Genomic DNA, 17,984 nt, shown 5'->3' on the forward strand with positions numbered 1-17,984 from the left:
AAATATGCCAACCCCCAAGTCCTTTATACTCTACAGCCTGTGTGGATAGACTATTTCTATGATGGCGTGAATGAACGTGTTATAGAGAGCCTTGGACAGAGATGTCACTTAATGATGTGACAGAGAGGCAGCTAAATGCCATTAAGACATGTTAGTAAGAAATCCGATGACAGTATTTCAGCCCTGAAATAGCCAAGCTGCAGGAATACATTAGTTTTATCAGAGGAAAGCAGACTGGTACTTTCAGATTTATTTGAAAGTACAAGCAACTGACAGTTTGAAAAAATGTCCATCGTTTCGTTTCAGATTGGAAAGCCTGACAGCGACGGACCAGGCTAGGCCGCCAGAGACAGAGGAGAGGGAGAGAGATAAAGAGAGATAAAGAGAGAGAGAGAGAGAGAGAGAGAGAGAGAGAGAGAGAGAGAGAGAGAGAGCATTGTAATGAAGATAAAGTACGCGGACGACTGTGTAGCACGGTAAACGAGTTTGTCCGTGTTTGTGTTGAAGATGAGGGACAGCTATCATCAGAGACTCCACACACTGTCACTGATGTGACAGCTAATCAGCTGTCTAATGACTGAGAGAGAGAGGAGTGCTGGGATCATTAACATGGTTGAAATGCACAAACACTTACGTAAACCAATACGACAAACGACAAAAGAAGCAAGCGGAGCAGAATATGTTGCAGGTGGAACAGACGGACCATCGGAGGGCGGATGGGAAAGAAAGGAGTGGGGGATGGAGTAGGAAGACGAGAGAACGGGTAGAGGGGGATATAGAGAAGAAGGAAGAAGGGGAGGAAGTGAATAAGATAAGGCCATGAAGTGAATAATGCAGCAGCCAGCACACAGATTGGAGGGATGGAGGAGATACATAAAGAACAGGGGGAAGGTACGATACAAAAGACACGTGGGGACGGAGGGATAAAACAAAGATGGAAGGATAGCGGTTTTTAACACAGACATGAGAAATATTAGTTTTATCCACACAGACAGATGACTATGATGATGGGGGTTGGCTGGTGGTTGTAATAAAACCAGTCAGATGCTCTCTGCCTCACCCCAGGTCAGATGGGAAAGTAAGGAAGGGAGACCGAGGAGGAGAGGGAGGCAGGGGCAGGCTGGTAATTGCCTGGGGTTAGAGAGGGGTGAGATGCTGATGATGTCACAGTGCCCTGGTCTCATACATCATACATGACTATTCACGTTCTAATCCTGTCTGACTGGGACAAGGGACGCTCCTGGTGACACTGATCCAGAACCTTCTAGAAGTATTTTGTAACCTTAACAAGCATTCTTCATGGGCCAAACTCCTAGGCTCTCTAACAGGAGCTCCTGAGACCAAACTGGCCACTGGAGCTGAACTAGGGTTGAATTACAGAGTTCAGATTGAAACAATCTGTGGTAAGGTTCACTTGATTTAGCTCACCTTAATGCGGTTTTGTACTTTGAGGGCTGTTTACTACAGTTCCATTGAGGTGACAGACTAAATCAAGTGTAACTTATGTCATACACACATACAGTAATAGGTATTTGACCCTGGTGTGTTTGGAGGACGGCTGGCTGTGTCAGTGTGACTGATGCTAATGTCATCCGACCTAGCTCAGCAGCACTCACCGCTGTTCTAAGCTAATGCTAGCAGATAGAGGCAGCGCTAAGCTACTTATGTCACAGTAATGTTTTGTGAATTTAATTCAATTTCCAACCCTGGCACACTCTGTGAAATCAGAGCAAGGTGAGACTGGTATCAAAGTCAAAGAAAGAGAGTGTGAAGAAGAGAAGAGAAAAAATCTAAGAGAAAAAGAGTGAGAGGATGAGAAGAAAGTGAGTGAGACAAAGTGAGTGAGACAAAGTGAGTGAGAGAGAGAGAGAGAGAGAGAGAGAGAGAGAGAGAGAGAGAGAGAGAGAGAGAGAGAGAGAGAGAAACTGAGAGGGAAACTGGTAGAAAGAGGGAGGGGCAAAAAGGACTGTAACTGTGATGCAGAGAAACAGTGTTCTGGCATCAAAAGCCAAGAGGATTACAGCTTGGGGCCAAGTGATTTTCTGGAGGCTGACTGAGTTGGCAGAGGCCATTGACATCCCCAGCGGCAGGTAATAAGGTGGGTGAGAAAGGCTGGCAGGATGGCAGGCTGTGTGGATAGGTGGAGGGATTCTTGCATGGCTGTCTGAAACTGGTGCCAAGTAAGACGCTTTGCCCTTTCTTCTTGGCACAACACACACATACAAACAAACACACCGCCAGTACACTGGGGCAGTCAGCGATACGCACACAGCTGGAACAGAGGTTGGGGAAAGACTAACTGATGTCATCTTAGTGTCTGATTGAGGAAAAGAGACCAAAAGGCCAAAAAGGGGGTGGGGGTGGAGAGAGGGAGAGAAAGAGAAAGAGAGAGAGAGAGAGAGAGAGAGAGAGAGAGAGAGAGAGAGAGAGAGAGAGAGAGAGAGAGAGAGAGAGAGAGAGAGAGAGAGAGAGAGAGAGAGAGACTTTGGCCACACACAGGTCCAGGTAGGCTGGATGCTATTACAAGTATTGTCCCACACTGGCCGGGTTGCAGTTCTGGGTGGGTGGTCAGCTGGTTCTGCTGACATCTTTAAATAGCTGTGCTCTGGAGTGGAAAAACACCCCTCTGTCTTTCTCATCCTCAAACCGTTCCTCAGTCAGAGAAAACAAGGACGTTGTCAGTGCGGAGAAACAGCTCCATCTATTGGACAGTCTGGGTCCAATACTGCGTCTGAGGGAACTCGCGTACTCTCTCTGCTTCTGGGCCGTTCTTTTAACCTTTGTCTGGACACGTTTATCAATAATGACACCAAAGTAGTTTGGACTATTTCTATTTCAAGACATTTCCGTCTTCCAATAGAGGATTTCTCTCCTATCTACCATGGTTCAGTTCACGCGTATTCAATCGCAATCATATTGTAGACGTATTTCATAAACATTTAAATTACAAAAGAAATTACAATTTAGATTTGTATTTGTAAAAGATTTATATGGAAGCAAGTGACAGTGACATAATGTTTTGAATTTTAAAAGGCATTGAATTCACCTCTTGATTTTTTATGTTCAATGTTAAAAAAAATCTGACAAAAAAATCAAGGTTCAGGAAATTCGAACAGTAAAATTCAGAAATACATTCTCATTTCAATTTAAAGGAGGTGAATTCAAAACCAACAATTTCGGTGGTGTTTAAATTTAAAAACATGTTACTGATTTGCTTCCAAAGTTGAGCCAAAGAGCGTTCAGTTGCCAGCCATCCGATGACGTATAATGTCAGTGACGGCGACAGACTGAAAAAGCAATGGTAAGTGAGCCAGCAGTTTCCAGCTATTTACAATATCATTGATGATAGTGTATATTATCCACATGTTATCTCGGCAAATATACGAGTGGTCATGCACCTTTCTGTTTTAATGTTTAACCTTATCGTAGTGTTTATTTTCTATTCTTACTGTCCATAAATCTGGACAGTAATTGTTAGCTCGCAATTAGCCTGCTAGCTGCTAAGCTAGCTACTTTAGCGTTTCACCTACTGCTAGTACAGTACAGTAGAATCGTTTACTTGCTTGCTACTACTTCTGTGGTTTCACGGCCATTCAATATTTTTTCAGGTATCGTAATGAGAATGTCATTAATGTTGTTCGTTTTAGGGTCAAAGTCAAAGCGGCGGACACGGTCCCGGTGGAGGAAAGAAAGATGACAAGGTAAGCATCTCTCACGGCTCAAGTTAATCCATTTTTGTTTTTCGAATCAGAATCAGAATGGGATTTATTCGCCATGAAAGTTTGCACAGACAAGGAATTTGATTTGGCAGGAAGGTGCATACAATAAACATATACCTAAAATTTAAATATGTGGACTATCTATACTAAGGGTACATAAACTAGCAGTACTAAGTGGGATTAGAATATAATTAAATATACAATAAAATAAATATCTAGACAGTAAATAGCACTTCAGCTCTTCTCAACAACATAAATAACTTCCCTAACGGTGTCCGTTTCACCGTTTTGGTCTAGAAGTCTAATATATTTGATAAAATAAAAAATGCTAGTGTCATGGTCTTTCTTAGAGTTGTAGTGGGGGATATGTGTGTTATCCGTTTGGGGCCGCGGCAGTTGCTCTAAACTGCATTTATAACCGGTTGATATGGTCTGTGTTAACGAAGGATGGCGGTTTTGACCATGTCTACATGTGAGGTCACGAGTTATATTGTTTTCAGTTTACTGTTCAGTTGAACATGGGATCAGTTGTCACTTTACCGACCCATCTAACTCAGAACGGTCAGATGAAAGACCAAAGAACGGTTATTTCATTCATTCTGTATATTCTTCCACTTTTCATCGCTGTTAACATTAAGAACAGTTGATGCTGGGCTGTTAGTGGAAATGGATACTTCCTTTAAACAGACTAACTGTGTTTTTCTTAGGACAAGAAGAAGAAGTATGAGCCACCAATCCCCACCAGAGTTGGCAAGAAGAAGAAGAGGACAAAGGGGCCTGATGCTGCCAGCAAGCTGCCTCTAGGTAAACACATGCACACAGTACACATGCAAGCAAGCAATTTTCATCCTAATATCCAAGCTTCTCATCATGACATACACACACACACACGCACAGAAAACCTTGCCCCTGAAATCTGGCTGTGCTTTCACCCCATACATTTAAATAAGCTTTGTACGCCACAACTTTACATTGCCAAAGCTTTAGGGAAAATCTTAACTAGAAAACAAAGCTGAGCTCTTGGGTTTTTTAGCCTTGGTATACTGATACCACCCCCCACCCCTTCTCCAGTCACCCCACACACGCAGTGCCGTCTGAAGCTGCTGAAGCAGGAGAGGATCAAGGACTACCTCCTCATGGAGGAGGAGTTCATCAGGAACCAGGAGCAGATGAAGCCTCTGGAGGAAAAACAGGAGGTACAGTATTCACATGCCTCTCTGTCTCACCTTCTATCATCTTCCTCTGTGGAACTTTGGATGTCTTGTTCTCTCTGTTTGGGGGAAACCTTAGAGGCCAAGAACAGGGTACTCACTATCTCTCACTTGCTCCTATTTGTGTGCTGCCTTCTCTCTCTTTCTCCCTCTGTCTCTTTCTCTCTCATATTCTCATATATGTGATGAAACATTTTAGGAGGAGCGTTCCAAGGTGGATGACCTGAGAGGAACCCCCATGTCAGTGGGGAACCTGGAGGAGATCATCGATGACAACCACGCCATCGTGTCCACCTCGGTGGGCTCGGAGCACTACGTCAGCATCCTGTCCTTCGTGGACAAGGACCTGCTGGAGCCTGGCTGCTCTGTTCTCCTCAACCACAAGGTAGGGCGGGGGTGCTAGTGTGTGTGTGTGTGTGTAATGTGTGTGTGTGTGTCATGCCAGTGTGTGAGCATGTGTTTGTGTAACGTGTGTGTGTCATGCCTGTGTGTGTAATGTCCGTGTGTGTGTCGTCAGGTCCATGCAGTGATCGGGGTGCTGATGGATGATACCGACCCCCTGGTGACGGTGATGAAGGTGGAGAAAGCCCCTCAGGAGACCTACGCTGACATAGGAGGACTGGACAACCAGATCCAGGAGATCAAGGTCACGAGCACACACACACACCTGTTCTTACACACACACACACACACACACACACACACACACACACCTGTTCTTACACACACACACACACACACACACAAAACATATACATATCATTCACTTTGTCATTCATGATTGGTGTGTTTGTACTTTTCAAATGGATTGATGTCTGCATGTCTCAATGCCTGGTGCTGATTGGATGTTTGTCCTGACTGACAACCCTTGCTGGTTTGTGGTCCAATCAGGAGTCAGTGGAGCTGCCCCTGACTCACCCAGAGTACTATGAGGAAATGGGCATCAAACCTCCCAAAGGGGTCATCCTCTATGGAGCCCCTGGCACAGGTCAGACACACACACCCACCCTCCCTCAGGTCAATCCACACCATAGTACTTCTACATGTGACTCTCCTACTCTTCCTCTTGGTCATCATCCTCCTCTTTGATTGGTAGGTAAGACCCTGCTGGCCAAGGCGGTAGCCAACCAGACGTCGGCCACCTTCTTGCGTGTGGTTGGCTCGGAGCTGATCCAGAAGTATCTAGGAGACGGGCCCAAGCTGGTCCGAGAGCTGTTCAGGGTGGCCGAGGAACACGCCCCATCTATCGTCTTCATAGACGAGATTGATGCCATCGGAACCAAGAGGTGTGTGTGTGTCTGTGTGCATAGATAGATAATTGTAAGTGCCTGAGTGTTATAGCCTTGTGTATCTTTACTAATATGCGTGTGTGTGTGTCCCTCGTCCAGGTATGACTCTAACTCAGGAGGAGAGAGGGAGATCCAGAGGACCATGCTGGAGCTTCTCAACCAGCTGGACGGCTTTGACTCACGAGGAGATGTCAAGGTCATCATGGCCACCAACCGCATAGAGACACTGGACCCTGCTCTGATTAGACCTGGTACACACACACACACACAGATTCTGGACCCACCCCAACAGCACAGTTACAGTAGTTTCCCTAACTTCCTGTCCTCCCCTCCTCTCCTTCCCCAGGTCGTATAGACCGTAAGATCGAGTTCCCCCTGCCGGATGAGAAGACCAAGAGGAGGATCTTCCAGATCCACACCAGCAGGATGACCGTGGCGGATGATGTAACCCTGGACGAGCTCATCCTGGCTAAGGATGACTTGTCAGGAGCAGACATAAAGGTGCATCATGGGAGTATAAATATGGGGGGTTGAATATAGAGTTTTTACGTTTACGTTACGTTTTTGAGACCCTGATCTGGATCTAACCATTCTCCTTTTCTTCCATTCCTCTCCCAATATATTGTCTCTCCCTCTTTCTTTATACACCCCCCCCCCTTCCCTCTCTCCCTTCAGGCTATCTGTACAGAGGCAGGGTTGATGGCTTTGAGGGAGAGGAGGATGAAGGTCACCAACGAGGACTTCAAGAAGTCCAAGGAGAACGTCCTTTACAAGAAGCAGGAAGGGACACCTGAGGGACTCTACCTCTAACCTCCCCCAAACCTCCACCCCTCCCCGGTCACTCCCCCAAACCTCCACCCTCCCCGGTCACTCCCCCAAACCTCCACCCTCCCCGGTCACTCCCCCAAACCTCCACCCTCCCCGGTCACTCCCCCAAACCTCCACCCTCCCCGGTCACTCCCCCAAACCTCCACCCTCCCCGGTCACTCCCCCAAACCTCCACCCTCCCCGGTCACTCCCCCAAACCTCCACCCTCCCCGGTCACTCCCCCAAACCTCCACCCCTCCCCGGTCACTCCCCCAAACCTCCACCCTCCCTGGTCACTCCCCCAAACCTCCACCCCTCCCCATCATCCGACGTCTTTCACTACTTCAGTCTCTGTAAAAAATAAATGAAAAGGCATCAATCCTACATCCTGCCCTTCTTTTAGGCCCTGTCTGATTCAACCTGATGGGATAGGTACTTCAGTTCACAGCTGCCTTCAATCCAGTCCCATATCAGATCTCAAGAAGGTTGTACAGCAGGATGTATTCTAGCCGGATGGTACCCCTGCCACCCAGACTCACATGCAGATCTCTTAACTTGATGTTAGCTGTTCATTTCCCCTCTCTGTAGAATCTTTGGCTGTAATGTTGTGTCTGAGCGTGGCTGAGTATTACATGTTGGCACAATGGCAAACTACACACCTCTGGATTTGTATTTACAATAAAGTTTGTATTGATAATGAAAAGCTCTCTGTCCTAACTCTCTCTGCATTTACACCCTAACTCTGACCCTGCTGCTACAACACCTCACACTATAACTATTGTAATGAGTTAGCCGTAACTATAACTAGAAAAAATCTGAACTTAGTCACTTGAGCCATGCAGTGTAAATGCAGCCTAACCCTTAAGAGTAGTGATATTTATAAATGAACAGTCAATCTAAAATATGCTTGCTAAACAAAAACAGTATTTTTGTGTAAAAAGTAAAATTTATTAAACAATTATTCAAATGGGATCCATCAAAATATTTATATTCCCAAATTCACATCGGTTCCAATGAAATCTGATGTCTATCCAACCAGCCTCTCCTGGCATGGTAGCAGCAGTGCATTATGGGAAGCATCAGTCCTCCAGCAGGATGTCCATCTCCTGGCATGGTAGCAGCAGTGCATCATGGGAAGCGTCAGTCCTCCAGCAGGATGTCCATCTCCTCCATGGGGAGCCTCAGTCTCAACTCCTTCTCTGTCAGCAGGTCCAGATACTCCTGCATGTGCTCTGGGAACAGACGCACCGCATCCATGTACACTCCCTGTGGAGAGACACACAGAGTTTAGATACAGAATGGAGTTAAAAAGGTACTCAACGTTTTACACTGCACACACACAGTCGTATGATAAAATTGGTAGGGGTGGGGGAAAAAATAGATTCACATTCGAAACGCGATTCAGTCTTCTAGCGATTCACATCGATTCACAAATGTTAAAAATCGATGTTATCGGGGCTATGTATTATTATTTTTTTCTTGGAAAAATTGTGCATAGATTTTTTATCGAATCGTGACCCCAAGAATCGATTCGAATCGTGAGGTACCAAAAAGATTCCCACCCCTAATATTTTGTATTCTGTGCTGACCTTGGCCCAGGGGACATCCTGTAAAGCCTTGTAGAAGACAGCCCTGCCCTTCTCCACACTCCCATCAGACACCTGGACAACACACAACATCACCACACAAATGGAAACATTACTCATCACAACTATACACAAAGAAACATGACAACCTTAACACACTCAAATGCAGATACAGCTGGTGTTATATCATCTACTGGAAGGTTGTTGTAAAAGTGTGTGTTTCCTGTTCCTGTCTCACCAGGAAGTGCATGTTCATCCTCCACAGTAGAGGACAGTGGGTCCCCTGCTCGGTCGCTAGGGCGTTCTCAAACAGCGAGCGGATACGGTTGCTAAGTCCGTTCTCTGGCAGGGTGGGGAGTGCTTCGCCTTGGGAACAAGACCTGTACATAGAGACACCCATAGAACAACATTACATCTCATACCCTTCACACAACCCTGATATGTTACAATCTACAGTAGCCTGGAGGGATGGTTAGAGGGTTAGCTGATGAAGGGAGGGAGGGATGGTGAGAGGGTTAGCTGATGAAGGGAGGGAGGGGTGGTGAGAGGGTTAGCTGATGAAGGGAGGGAGGGGTGGTGAGAGGGTTAGCTGATGAAGGGAGGGATGGGGAGAGGGTTAGCTGATGAAGGGAGGGAGGGATGGTGAGAGGGTTAGCTGATGAAGGGAGGGAGGGATGGTGAGAGGGTTAGCTGATGAAGGGAGGGAGGGATGGTGAGAGGGTTAGCTGATGAAGGGAGGGAGGGATGGTGAGAGGGTTAGCTGATGAAGGGAGGGAGGGATGGTGAGAGGGTTAGCTGATGAAGGGAAGGAGGGATGGTGAGAGGGTTAGCTGATGAAGGGAGGGAGGGATGGTGAGAGGGTTAGCTGATGAAGGGAGGGAGGGATGGTGAGAGGGTTAGCTTATGAAATGCTGGGGTGTACAAAGAGTACGGTTTCAGAGACAGGTATGTTGGGTATAGCTCAGTGGTAGAGCATTTGACTGCTTATCAAGAGGTTGCAAGTTCAAATCCCCCCTGTATGTCGTTTTGATTAAAGGTGTTGGCTAAATTAAATTACGGTGAATTTTTTGTATCTGTCATGCATCTTTCTGAGTGTATTGTACACAAGGCACAGAGACATGGTTTTGCAACTAAAACAATCTAGAATCAGCTCCTAAGTTCTCACCTGATGGCAGAATCCAGAAGCTGCTTCCTGTGCTGCTCCGCGCTGATGGCAAAGAGCCGAGGCACCACACTGGCACAGCCCCTGGCAATGCCGTGGCAGAACCTCCGTGCCCTGCCGGCACTGTGGTAACGGTTTTCCACCTGTACATAGAGCCTCCACAGGGGGGCGCTAGTGGGGTGGAGCTGCAGGGCAGAGGTGAGGGTCTCTCTGAGGGGTCTCAGCGGGTACACACTGGTGCTGGTGTGATAGTGCAACAGCGCAGCCTGCTGGACAGCCAGGTACTCGCACTCCGAGGCTAGCCGGTTAGCACTCGCTACGCTAGCTGGGCTAGGATCCGTGTTAGCATTAGCCAGGTTAGCGTCGCTGTTAGCGTCAGGCCTGGAATGGAGCTGTCCCAGCCTTTCCCTGGCCAGGCTGTACACGGCCTGAGCAGCCTCCACCCCCACAGTCAGGTACTGGAACAGGGCGTAGCAGCCCACCAGGCCCGACACCAGGCTGGGCTGGTTCCACTGCCCCAAGCCTCCAAGCTTCTGCCCCTGAGCGTTCAGTTCCTTCCCGGGGTCCTCCTGCTTCTCCAGGCCAGCCAGGCAGGTGTGCAGGGCCAGTTCGTAGGTCCTCCTAGCCTTCAGCACCGCAACGGGAGCCAGCTCTCCAGAAAAGGCTGCGTAGCTCCCCCCCTCAGCTAGTTTGGTCAGAACGTACACAGCAGCTGAGCCCGTGGCTGGCCCAACCTGGCCGCCCCCGGCCACGCTCTGTCCTGCTGCCTCCTCTACTTCTAGCTGGGCGTACAGCAGACAGAGGTGGCAGAGGGACGAGTCAGCCAGCCCCCCGGCTACACCCAGCACCAGGGCGGAGTCAAACACCTTGCGGGCGTCTGCCAGATTACCCAGAAGCCACTCCAGGTGTGCGTATTCGCGCCAGAGAGGCAGCCAGCCGCGGTTCTCAGGCTCCTTGAGGAGACACTTGGCCACACGCTTGCTCCTCTTCCCCTGGACGCGAAGACGACGCTTGTTGCCGTGCCGCACGCAGCGCAGCACCTGGATCAGGGAGGTGATATGAAGGTGAGCTGAATGGGGAGAGGGAAGAGCAAGAAGAGAAAGAGGGGCGTAGAGAAGAAGTGGGAAAGTAGGTACCTTGAGTTTTTCGTACTGCAGCCAGCAGAGATACAGAACTGCTCTCTGCTTGGAAGGGAATAGGGGCAGAAGCATCTGGAACACGTTGGTCAGAAACTCCTCCCCTGGCTTGCCCAGATCTGCCCACTTCCTGGCACCCTGCAGGGTGGTCATGTGTCCCACGGGGCTGACCAATGGGGCTGGGAGGTGGTACGCTGTGAGTGGCGGCTGAGCTTGGGGCACCTCCCCCAGGAGAGACAGGTCCTCAAGCAGTGAGCTCCACCAGGGGGCGGTGTGGGCAGAGGAGCAGTCTAGCGCCCCTGTAGGCAAACCCAGGAACTGCAGGAAGTGAAACATTAGACGTAGCTTGAGCTCTGGACTATTCACACGAATCAGAGACTGACCGATGTCATCAAACAGAACCTGGGGGAGAGAGGGGAAGAGAAGGAGGACATAATAACAATAAGTGTTTATAAATAAATACACCAGCTTCATAATAAAACCCATGTGCTCAGAGGCCTCAGCCAATACCTGTCTGTCTGGGTCCTCACAGTCTTCCACCGATTGGCCCTTAGCTTTGTCCGGCCTCCAGGGCAGCCAATGGTTGGCCTCACGGGATGTCTCAATGTCCAACCAGATCCTCCCCTTTGGCCAGGTCCTGTCCTTCAGCTCCTCTTCTGGATCTTCATCATCATCATCATCATCATCTGAAACACACCCATCGCTGAGGTTATACACTGTGTGGGTGCATGTGTGTGCGCGTGTGTGTGTAGTATGTTACCTGTATTAGGTAGAAGCCAGCCTCCTCTCTCCTGCTGAAGCATCCAGGCCTTCCAGCCTCGGGCGCCCCTCTCTCCCACCCTGGCCTCCCCGCTGTCCCAGAAGGGCTCGAAAAACTCCACCTGCACACACACTGTGTTGTTGAACAAGCTAGGTAATGAATGCAAATGAAGTGTTTAAGATGTCAACACATGCAGGAAGGTGGTCATTAGAACAGATTATATGCGCGATCATGCCTCAGTCTCCGACAGACACAAACGCATTCTCTCTCTCACACACACACACACACACACACAAACTGTTTGACAAGTGTCACGAACGTGACACAAGCACTAGAGTAAAGCACATTTATAATCATAAACACTTTATCATCTACTGAACAGGAGATTAACCACCCATCATGTCTTCTCACTCTCTACAGTCCTATTGACACTCTGAGCCGTGTGTGTGTGTGTGTGTGTACCTGCTGTCTGGTGGGCAGGTCTTTAACGCTGTCTGGTTTGAAGAAGGTGAAGTCTAGCAGAGCCTGGAACAAACACGCAGCCTTCTCAGAGTGTCCCGCCTGACGCAGGAAGTGACACTGCTGCACAAAGATGTCTGGCGGCCAGATGGACAGAGAGATGAGGCAGGGAGGGAAGGAGCGAGACAGAGAGAGACAGGGAGGAGGGCAGGGGAAAAAAGCAGACTTGTTAAGACAGCCCATTCCTGCATGATTCAAAGCAGGTAGATTAGTGTGCTAGGTACTTAAGAGATGAAAGCAGAGGAAGCTTTAATGAGGATGAGTAAGAGTGTGTGTGTTTGCGTGTATGTGTTTGTGTATGTGTATGTGTGGGATGATGAGAGCGTAAAAGAAAGAAATACCAGATAATCTCTCAGGAATTAAATATTCAGCAGGCCAATCAAATCCTCCACCCTCAGGTCACGTGGCTTTCAAAAGCCTTTATTACTTTCTTACTTATTCATTTTAGTATTCATGAGGTTCTGATTATTCTTATGGATAATTAGGGGATGAGAAGCCTACTGAGACTGGTCTGTTTCAGGTTTCATCAACCCTCCCTTTGACAGTTCTTTATAAGACACTACTACAGCTGACATGTGTTTGTCACCATCAACTATTGGCCTCTTCTGTTACTTTGCCTCCTCTCCTCCTTGAGGGAATCTTTGACATCCTCTACAGCTATGACCAAGCCAGTCATTTCAGGGATTTTCAAAAGGTCATCTGAACCACACAGCTGGGTTTCCCGCAGCACTTTTCATTTAAGGCCGCCTAAGCAACACAAACCTGCCGCCTTAACTACGTTGTTTAAAAAGATTTTTTTTTAAAGCTATATCCGCCGTTGTCTTGTTTTCTCCCTTACATTCCAAACCGTGACCAACGCCAGTCTCCCTCTGCAACTCCCCCACCCCCCACCCCGCTCCGCCGGCAAACCCCACCCTACCACCTTAACTAACACATTTTCTGCGGGAAACCCTGCACAGATATGTGGGCTGAGTCAGATCCTCAAACAGGAAGCGACTTGACCAGAACAAGAAGCAGACAGACAGCTCTAATTCTGCTCCTCTGCCTGCATGTCTATAACTCAGAGGGCATAACCAAAAACACTACAATGTTTAACCTTCATATCAAACTGTATGAAATGCATTATCCCTGCTTCACCACTGGATGGCGCCTGTGACCAGGACCAGAGATGAAGCGCCACTGACAGATCCAGATAGTTGCTTTCAGCATTCAGCTATAGAAGAAATCACTTGCAGCTGAAACCAGAGCCGGCACATTGCACTCCATCTCTGCCTAATCCTCACCTCCCTGCATCCACCCACCCATCCATCCCTCCCCCTCTCCCTCCCTCCCTCCCTTCTGTCAGGGAAAACACTCAGGCCAGTCAGACGCTGGGCACCAGCAGGTCGATAGATGCAGCAGGACAGGAACACAGCAGGAACTGGAAGAAGCACAGGGAAACCTGATCCTGCTCTGCTGCGTGTTCACGTCTGCTGTACTAATATTTACATCGGCTGTTTACATCATCCGCAACCTACAGCGCGTGGCTCCCCTTTCACGGGCAAGGCCACTGCAGCAGACGACGTGAGTCATCACACACACCTAGCTGAGCCAGTCAATCCAGGGGTAGGGGGGGGGGCTGTCAGTCTGCAGTACCAGACGGCTCTGGCAGCCAGGACTACAGGTGTGAGGGACATGCAGGAAGACCAAAGGATAAAAAGGGAGGCTGGTTAACGTTGGTCCAGAGTAGTGTGAACTCATTTACCCAGCATGCTTTCCTGGGTGCCGGGCAGGGCTGGGTGTGACGTCATACTTCCATCCTGCACAGCAGCGAGCGTGCTCAGGCACTTCCCGTAGGCGGAGTTGACCTTTGACACGGAGAAGGTGCTGAAGTGACTCTGCGTGAACAGCAGGTACTCCCTCCAGATGGGGGCGCTGTTGGGATGCAGGAACACCAGCTTCCTCCACTCTTTCTGCAGGGCTGCAGGCTCGCACAGCTCCCGGCTCAGACGCAGCCTCTCCAGCTGCAGGGCCACGCACCCCGGGTTACTCTCCAACGCGCGCTCCGCGATGCTCATCTTCTTCTCCACAGACGCTCGCACCGACCGTCCGCCACGCTCCGCCTCCCTCGATCCCCCCTCCCCCCCAAACCCTCCCGCATCCCACAGTTCATCCTGGAAGGAGAGATGAGGGGAGAAAAGAGGAGTAAAAGTCAGTAAAAGCGGCAACTGGTGGTTAATGTAACAGTGCCCATCTAACTATGTACCAACCATCTAACTATGTAACTATGTACCAACCATGTAACTATGTACCAACCATCTAACTATGTACCAACCATCTAACTATGTACCAACCATCTAACTATGTACCAACCATCTAACTATGTACCAACCATCAAACTACATACTAACCACCTATAACTTGTTAACAGACCTGGAAGTGCAAGAACTGCAGCCAGAGCTGAGTGTCTGTGGGCGTCTCTCTCAGCCTCCTGTTGAAGTCCTCCACCCTCCCAGCCAGCAGGGCGGCGCTGCTGTCCTTGTCCCTGGAGGGCTCCTGGCCCTGCCCCTGCTCACTGTGGCCACGGCCCTGTAGCCAGAGGGAGGTGGAGTCATCGTACACCCCTAGGGGGTTGACCCAGCTCACGGGTCCAGATCCCGCCCCTGCACCCCCCTCCTTGGGGCAGAGGGGCAGGGGGATGTACTCGAGGGTGGGGCCGGGTGCAGGCGCCCCGGGGAGGGAGGGAACGGAAGGGGCTTTCAGCAGAGGGCGGGCAGAGGAGCAGAAGTAGCGCTCTGTCTGCTTCCTGTTCTTGTCAGATCGCTTCCTGTTTGAGGATTCGGACTCGGCCCAGCTGATGGCCTGCCTGCGTGGGTCCAGGCCCAGACAGGACTGGCCCTTCCTCCGGTACCTGGAACACAAGGAGACAAGTGAGCTGAGAGAGACAAGTTCAGAAGAGGAAGACTGGGGTGAGGAGAAGGTGGAGACAATAGGGGAGAGAATGATGCAAGAGGGAGAAGAAGACAGAAGGGGAAAAAGAGGGGGTGTTACCTGGCAATGTCTCCCCTGTACAGAGACTTGTACTGCCAGTTAGCAGAGTCTGCTTTGCGGTCCAGACAGAAGAGCTGGGCAGGGGGACTCTGGAGGTCATCCAGCCACGCAAACTTCCCCTCCAGCTGGCACTGGACCTGGGGCTGCTGACTGGAGAAAAAGAGACAGACAGGCAGACAGACGATCACTAAAGAGATATAAGTAACACTATCATAACCATCTATTCTACCATGAAGGTCCTGCTCCCTGGGAAGTGTTTGAGACTGAGACAGTGGGAGATCTCGGAAGATAGATGAGTTACCAACCTCTTAATGGGGAGTCTGTCCTTGAGAGAGAGAGAGAGAGAGAGAGAGAGAGAGAGAGAGAGAGAGAGAGAGAGAGAGAGAGAGAGAGAGAGAGAGAGAGAGAGAGAGAGAGAGAGAGAGAGAGAGAGAGAGAGAGAGAGAGAGAGAGAGAGAGAGAGAGAGAGAGAGAGAGAGAGAGAGAGAGAGAGAGAGAGAGAGAGAGCGCGTGTGTGTGTGTAGAGGGTACAATTTCAGATACAGGCTGGTTCAGAGACAAGAGCCTTGGCAGTCGACCAAAATACTCAAACCTCCCCGACACGCTTCCCAGAAACACTCTCACTCTCTCTGTTTCTCACACAGTCACAGACATTGTTCGTAGTTCTAGAACGCAGGGTCGTGATTCAAGCGACACGGGTCATACCTAGGCTCCTCTGCATCCTTTTTCAGAAGGTCGCTGGGATAGACGGTGTCTGAATCCGACCCGCTGCTGTCTGAAGGCCTCCTCTTTCTCCTGTGCTTCTTCTTCTCCTTCTTCTTCTTCTCCTTCTTCTTCCTCTTCTTGGACGAAACATCATTCCGGTCTTCCTCCTCCTCCTCACTTGACAACAGTCTGAAGAGTGATTCATGGATGGATTATAGGCATTCTTTACAGACATACATACATACATGCATACATACATACATAGATGAGACTTGATATATAAAAGGCTACCGACAGCTTACCCACCTTTGCTGCCTCTGTGCTATGCTTGAAGCCAAATATATCTAACCCCGTAGTCGCTTCTATAGTTGCCATTAGGCCTACCACACAAAGACTTTTTAATACATCTCACAGAGCAACACATCAACTGTACAGGGTTGCAGTGAATCATGGTGGGCTGTAGGGAGTAATGGCATAACAATTTTGGAGGTTTATGATGACTGTGCAGCAGCCAGCATTGGTACCTTGTATCTGCTGCTGGCTGCTCGCGCTGGATAGACTTTTCTACCGCACGCTGGTGAAGGGAAAGAGCCTCGTCGGAGCGGAAACTTTGGTTGGTCAGCCATTCCAGTTCTGTGATGGGCAGAGGAGAAAGGAATGGTTAATCAATTGAGCAATTAGCTCTTTGAGGCATTCAGCTTTCAGCCTGAGGATGGATCAGCTCTGGTGACAGCTGCATTAAGAACGATTGAGGTATCAGTAGAGAGGGGTTGAGGGGAGAGGGGAGGGGAGACTGCGGTGAAGGCAGCGAAGATAGCCCAGTCCAGAGAACTGTCAATGGGAACCAGTAAGCACGCTGTAAACTGAAGCATATATACAATCTCTGTGGTTAATAAAAATGAGAAATGAGTAGATGGTGAGGTGTCAAAAGAACTGCTGACTGTGAGTCTGAGCTGGTGTAACTGCTGTTGTGCCTGTTGCTGTCCTCAGCTCCAGAGTTGAACGTTTATACATTCCCCGCGGCATTCACTTTGAGTTCTCCCTCAAATAGCAACCCACCTGTTGTTGTTACATAGCCTACTTGTTTGGACCGACACAAACTGCTGTATGTTCATGCATTTGCGTTCACATTTTTTACATTCCGTAAAAAGTGAGCAATGCGAATGTGATCGCGCCTATCTAACGTAGCACTACGTTTAATATGTTTGATGATTTGATCTTCATTAAAGATTAAGACGTAGCCAAAACGTTAATTTAGCTAGACTAGAGTAGCTAAGGCAGCAGTGTTATATAGAAAGCCACTAAAAGATATTTCGACATCAGTTATGTTAACTAAGGAGACAACATATCTATAAACAAGACATGTGATTCTTACCTTTATGTGGTTCGTCAACTTTTGTACTCGCTAATCCTGCAAACGCTGGAAACAGTGCCATGTTACCGCTGCATGTAAACAGTCGCAGGGATGTGACGTCATATGAGTTGACAGCTCAAGTGGAGAATTTACTCTTGAATCCCTTGCATTACGCGAGTTTCTTGACTATGTATCTTTCTTACAAATTGTATGCATACAGTTAATACTGTTTATATTAGTTATAACTGACTTTGTTCAAATGTGCTCACGCAGGACTAATTTTATTTCTGTGGATGGCACAGAATAAAATAAAAAGTAAACTGCACATAAAGACTTCTTTATATGCTAATCAAATAGGTCTTCTTTATCACAAAGTTGGGGTACGTCAGATCATAAATCTATATTAATAACGTAGTTTGTTTTTATGGTTTCATAATTTAGCCTGTAGATGTTTTCATCCATTATTTTTTAATGAATCTTTATACTGCAGATAAATATAAAATAAATCATAATGTAACGTTTACAATTTATATTGGAAATGTATGTTACACCTAATATGCCGTTTTTCAATTCGGCGACAGCATAAATATAGTTTGAGTGTATTTTGAGCGACCAATCGTAGATCACCACTCCTCCCTGCAGGTATCGAACCCCCGGTCTTATTAGGAGGTGCGACTATTCGCGACTCGAATGACAGAACCTTCAG

At 48.5% G+C, this 17,984-nt stretch overlaps 2 protein-coding genes across 3 annotated transcripts; one reads left to right on the forward strand and one right to left on the reverse strand.

Moving 5' to 3' along the window:
- The first annotated feature begins 3,278 nt into the window (after positions 1–3,278).
- Positions 3,279–7,729, forward strand: LOC134026725 (26S proteasome regulatory subunit 4-like). Of its 2 annotated transcripts, none has more exons than XM_062469648.1 (12): positions 3,279–3,301; positions 3,648–3,701; positions 4,427–4,523; positions 4,791–4,915; positions 5,130–5,315; positions 5,448–5,576; positions 5,822–5,918; positions 6,027–6,216; positions 6,319–6,470; positions 6,566–6,720; positions 6,895–7,041; positions 7,305–7,729. In XM_062469648.1, the coding sequence occupies exons 1-11, from the start codon at positions 3,299–3,301 to the stop codon at positions 7,027–7,029; spliced, it is 1,323 nt and encodes a 440-aa protein (XP_062325632.1). In that variant the 5' UTR covers positions 3,279–3,298; the 3' UTR covers positions 7,030–7,041; positions 7,305–7,729. The 2 variants fall into 2 exon arrangements, with proteins under 2 accessions (XP_062325632.1, XP_062325633.1); XM_062469649.1 differs by having other exon boundaries at positions 6,895–7,030; positions 7,265–7,729.
- Positions 7,730–7,970: 241 nt separating this feature from the next.
- On the reverse strand, positions 7,971–17,424 carry nrde2 (NRDE-2, necessary for RNA interference, domain containing). The gene is made up of 14 exons (XM_062469617.1): positions 17,300–17,424; positions 16,449–16,557; positions 15,925–16,113; positions 15,220–15,369; positions 14,602–15,079; positions 13,934–14,342; positions 12,133–12,266; positions 11,671–11,791; positions 11,421–11,596; positions 10,911–11,312; positions 9,778–10,814; positions 8,851–8,992; positions 8,616–8,687; positions 7,971–8,292 (listed from the first exon to the last, which is right to left on the reverse strand). Exons 1-14 carry the CDS (start codon positions 17,358–17,360, stop codon positions 8,167–8,169), a joined length of 3,606 nt encoding a protein of 1,201 aa, XP_062325601.1. The 5' UTR covers positions 17,361–17,424; the 3' UTR covers positions 7,971–8,166.
- Positions 17,425–17,984: the final 560 nt, after the last annotated feature.

Source organism: Osmerus eperlanus, chromosome 9, assembly GCF_963692335.1.
Source record: "Osmerus eperlanus chromosome 9, fOsmEpe2.1, whole genome shotgun sequence".
Lineage (NCBI taxonomy): Eukaryota > Metazoa > Chordata > Actinopteri > Osmeriformes > Osmeridae > Osmerus > Osmerus eperlanus.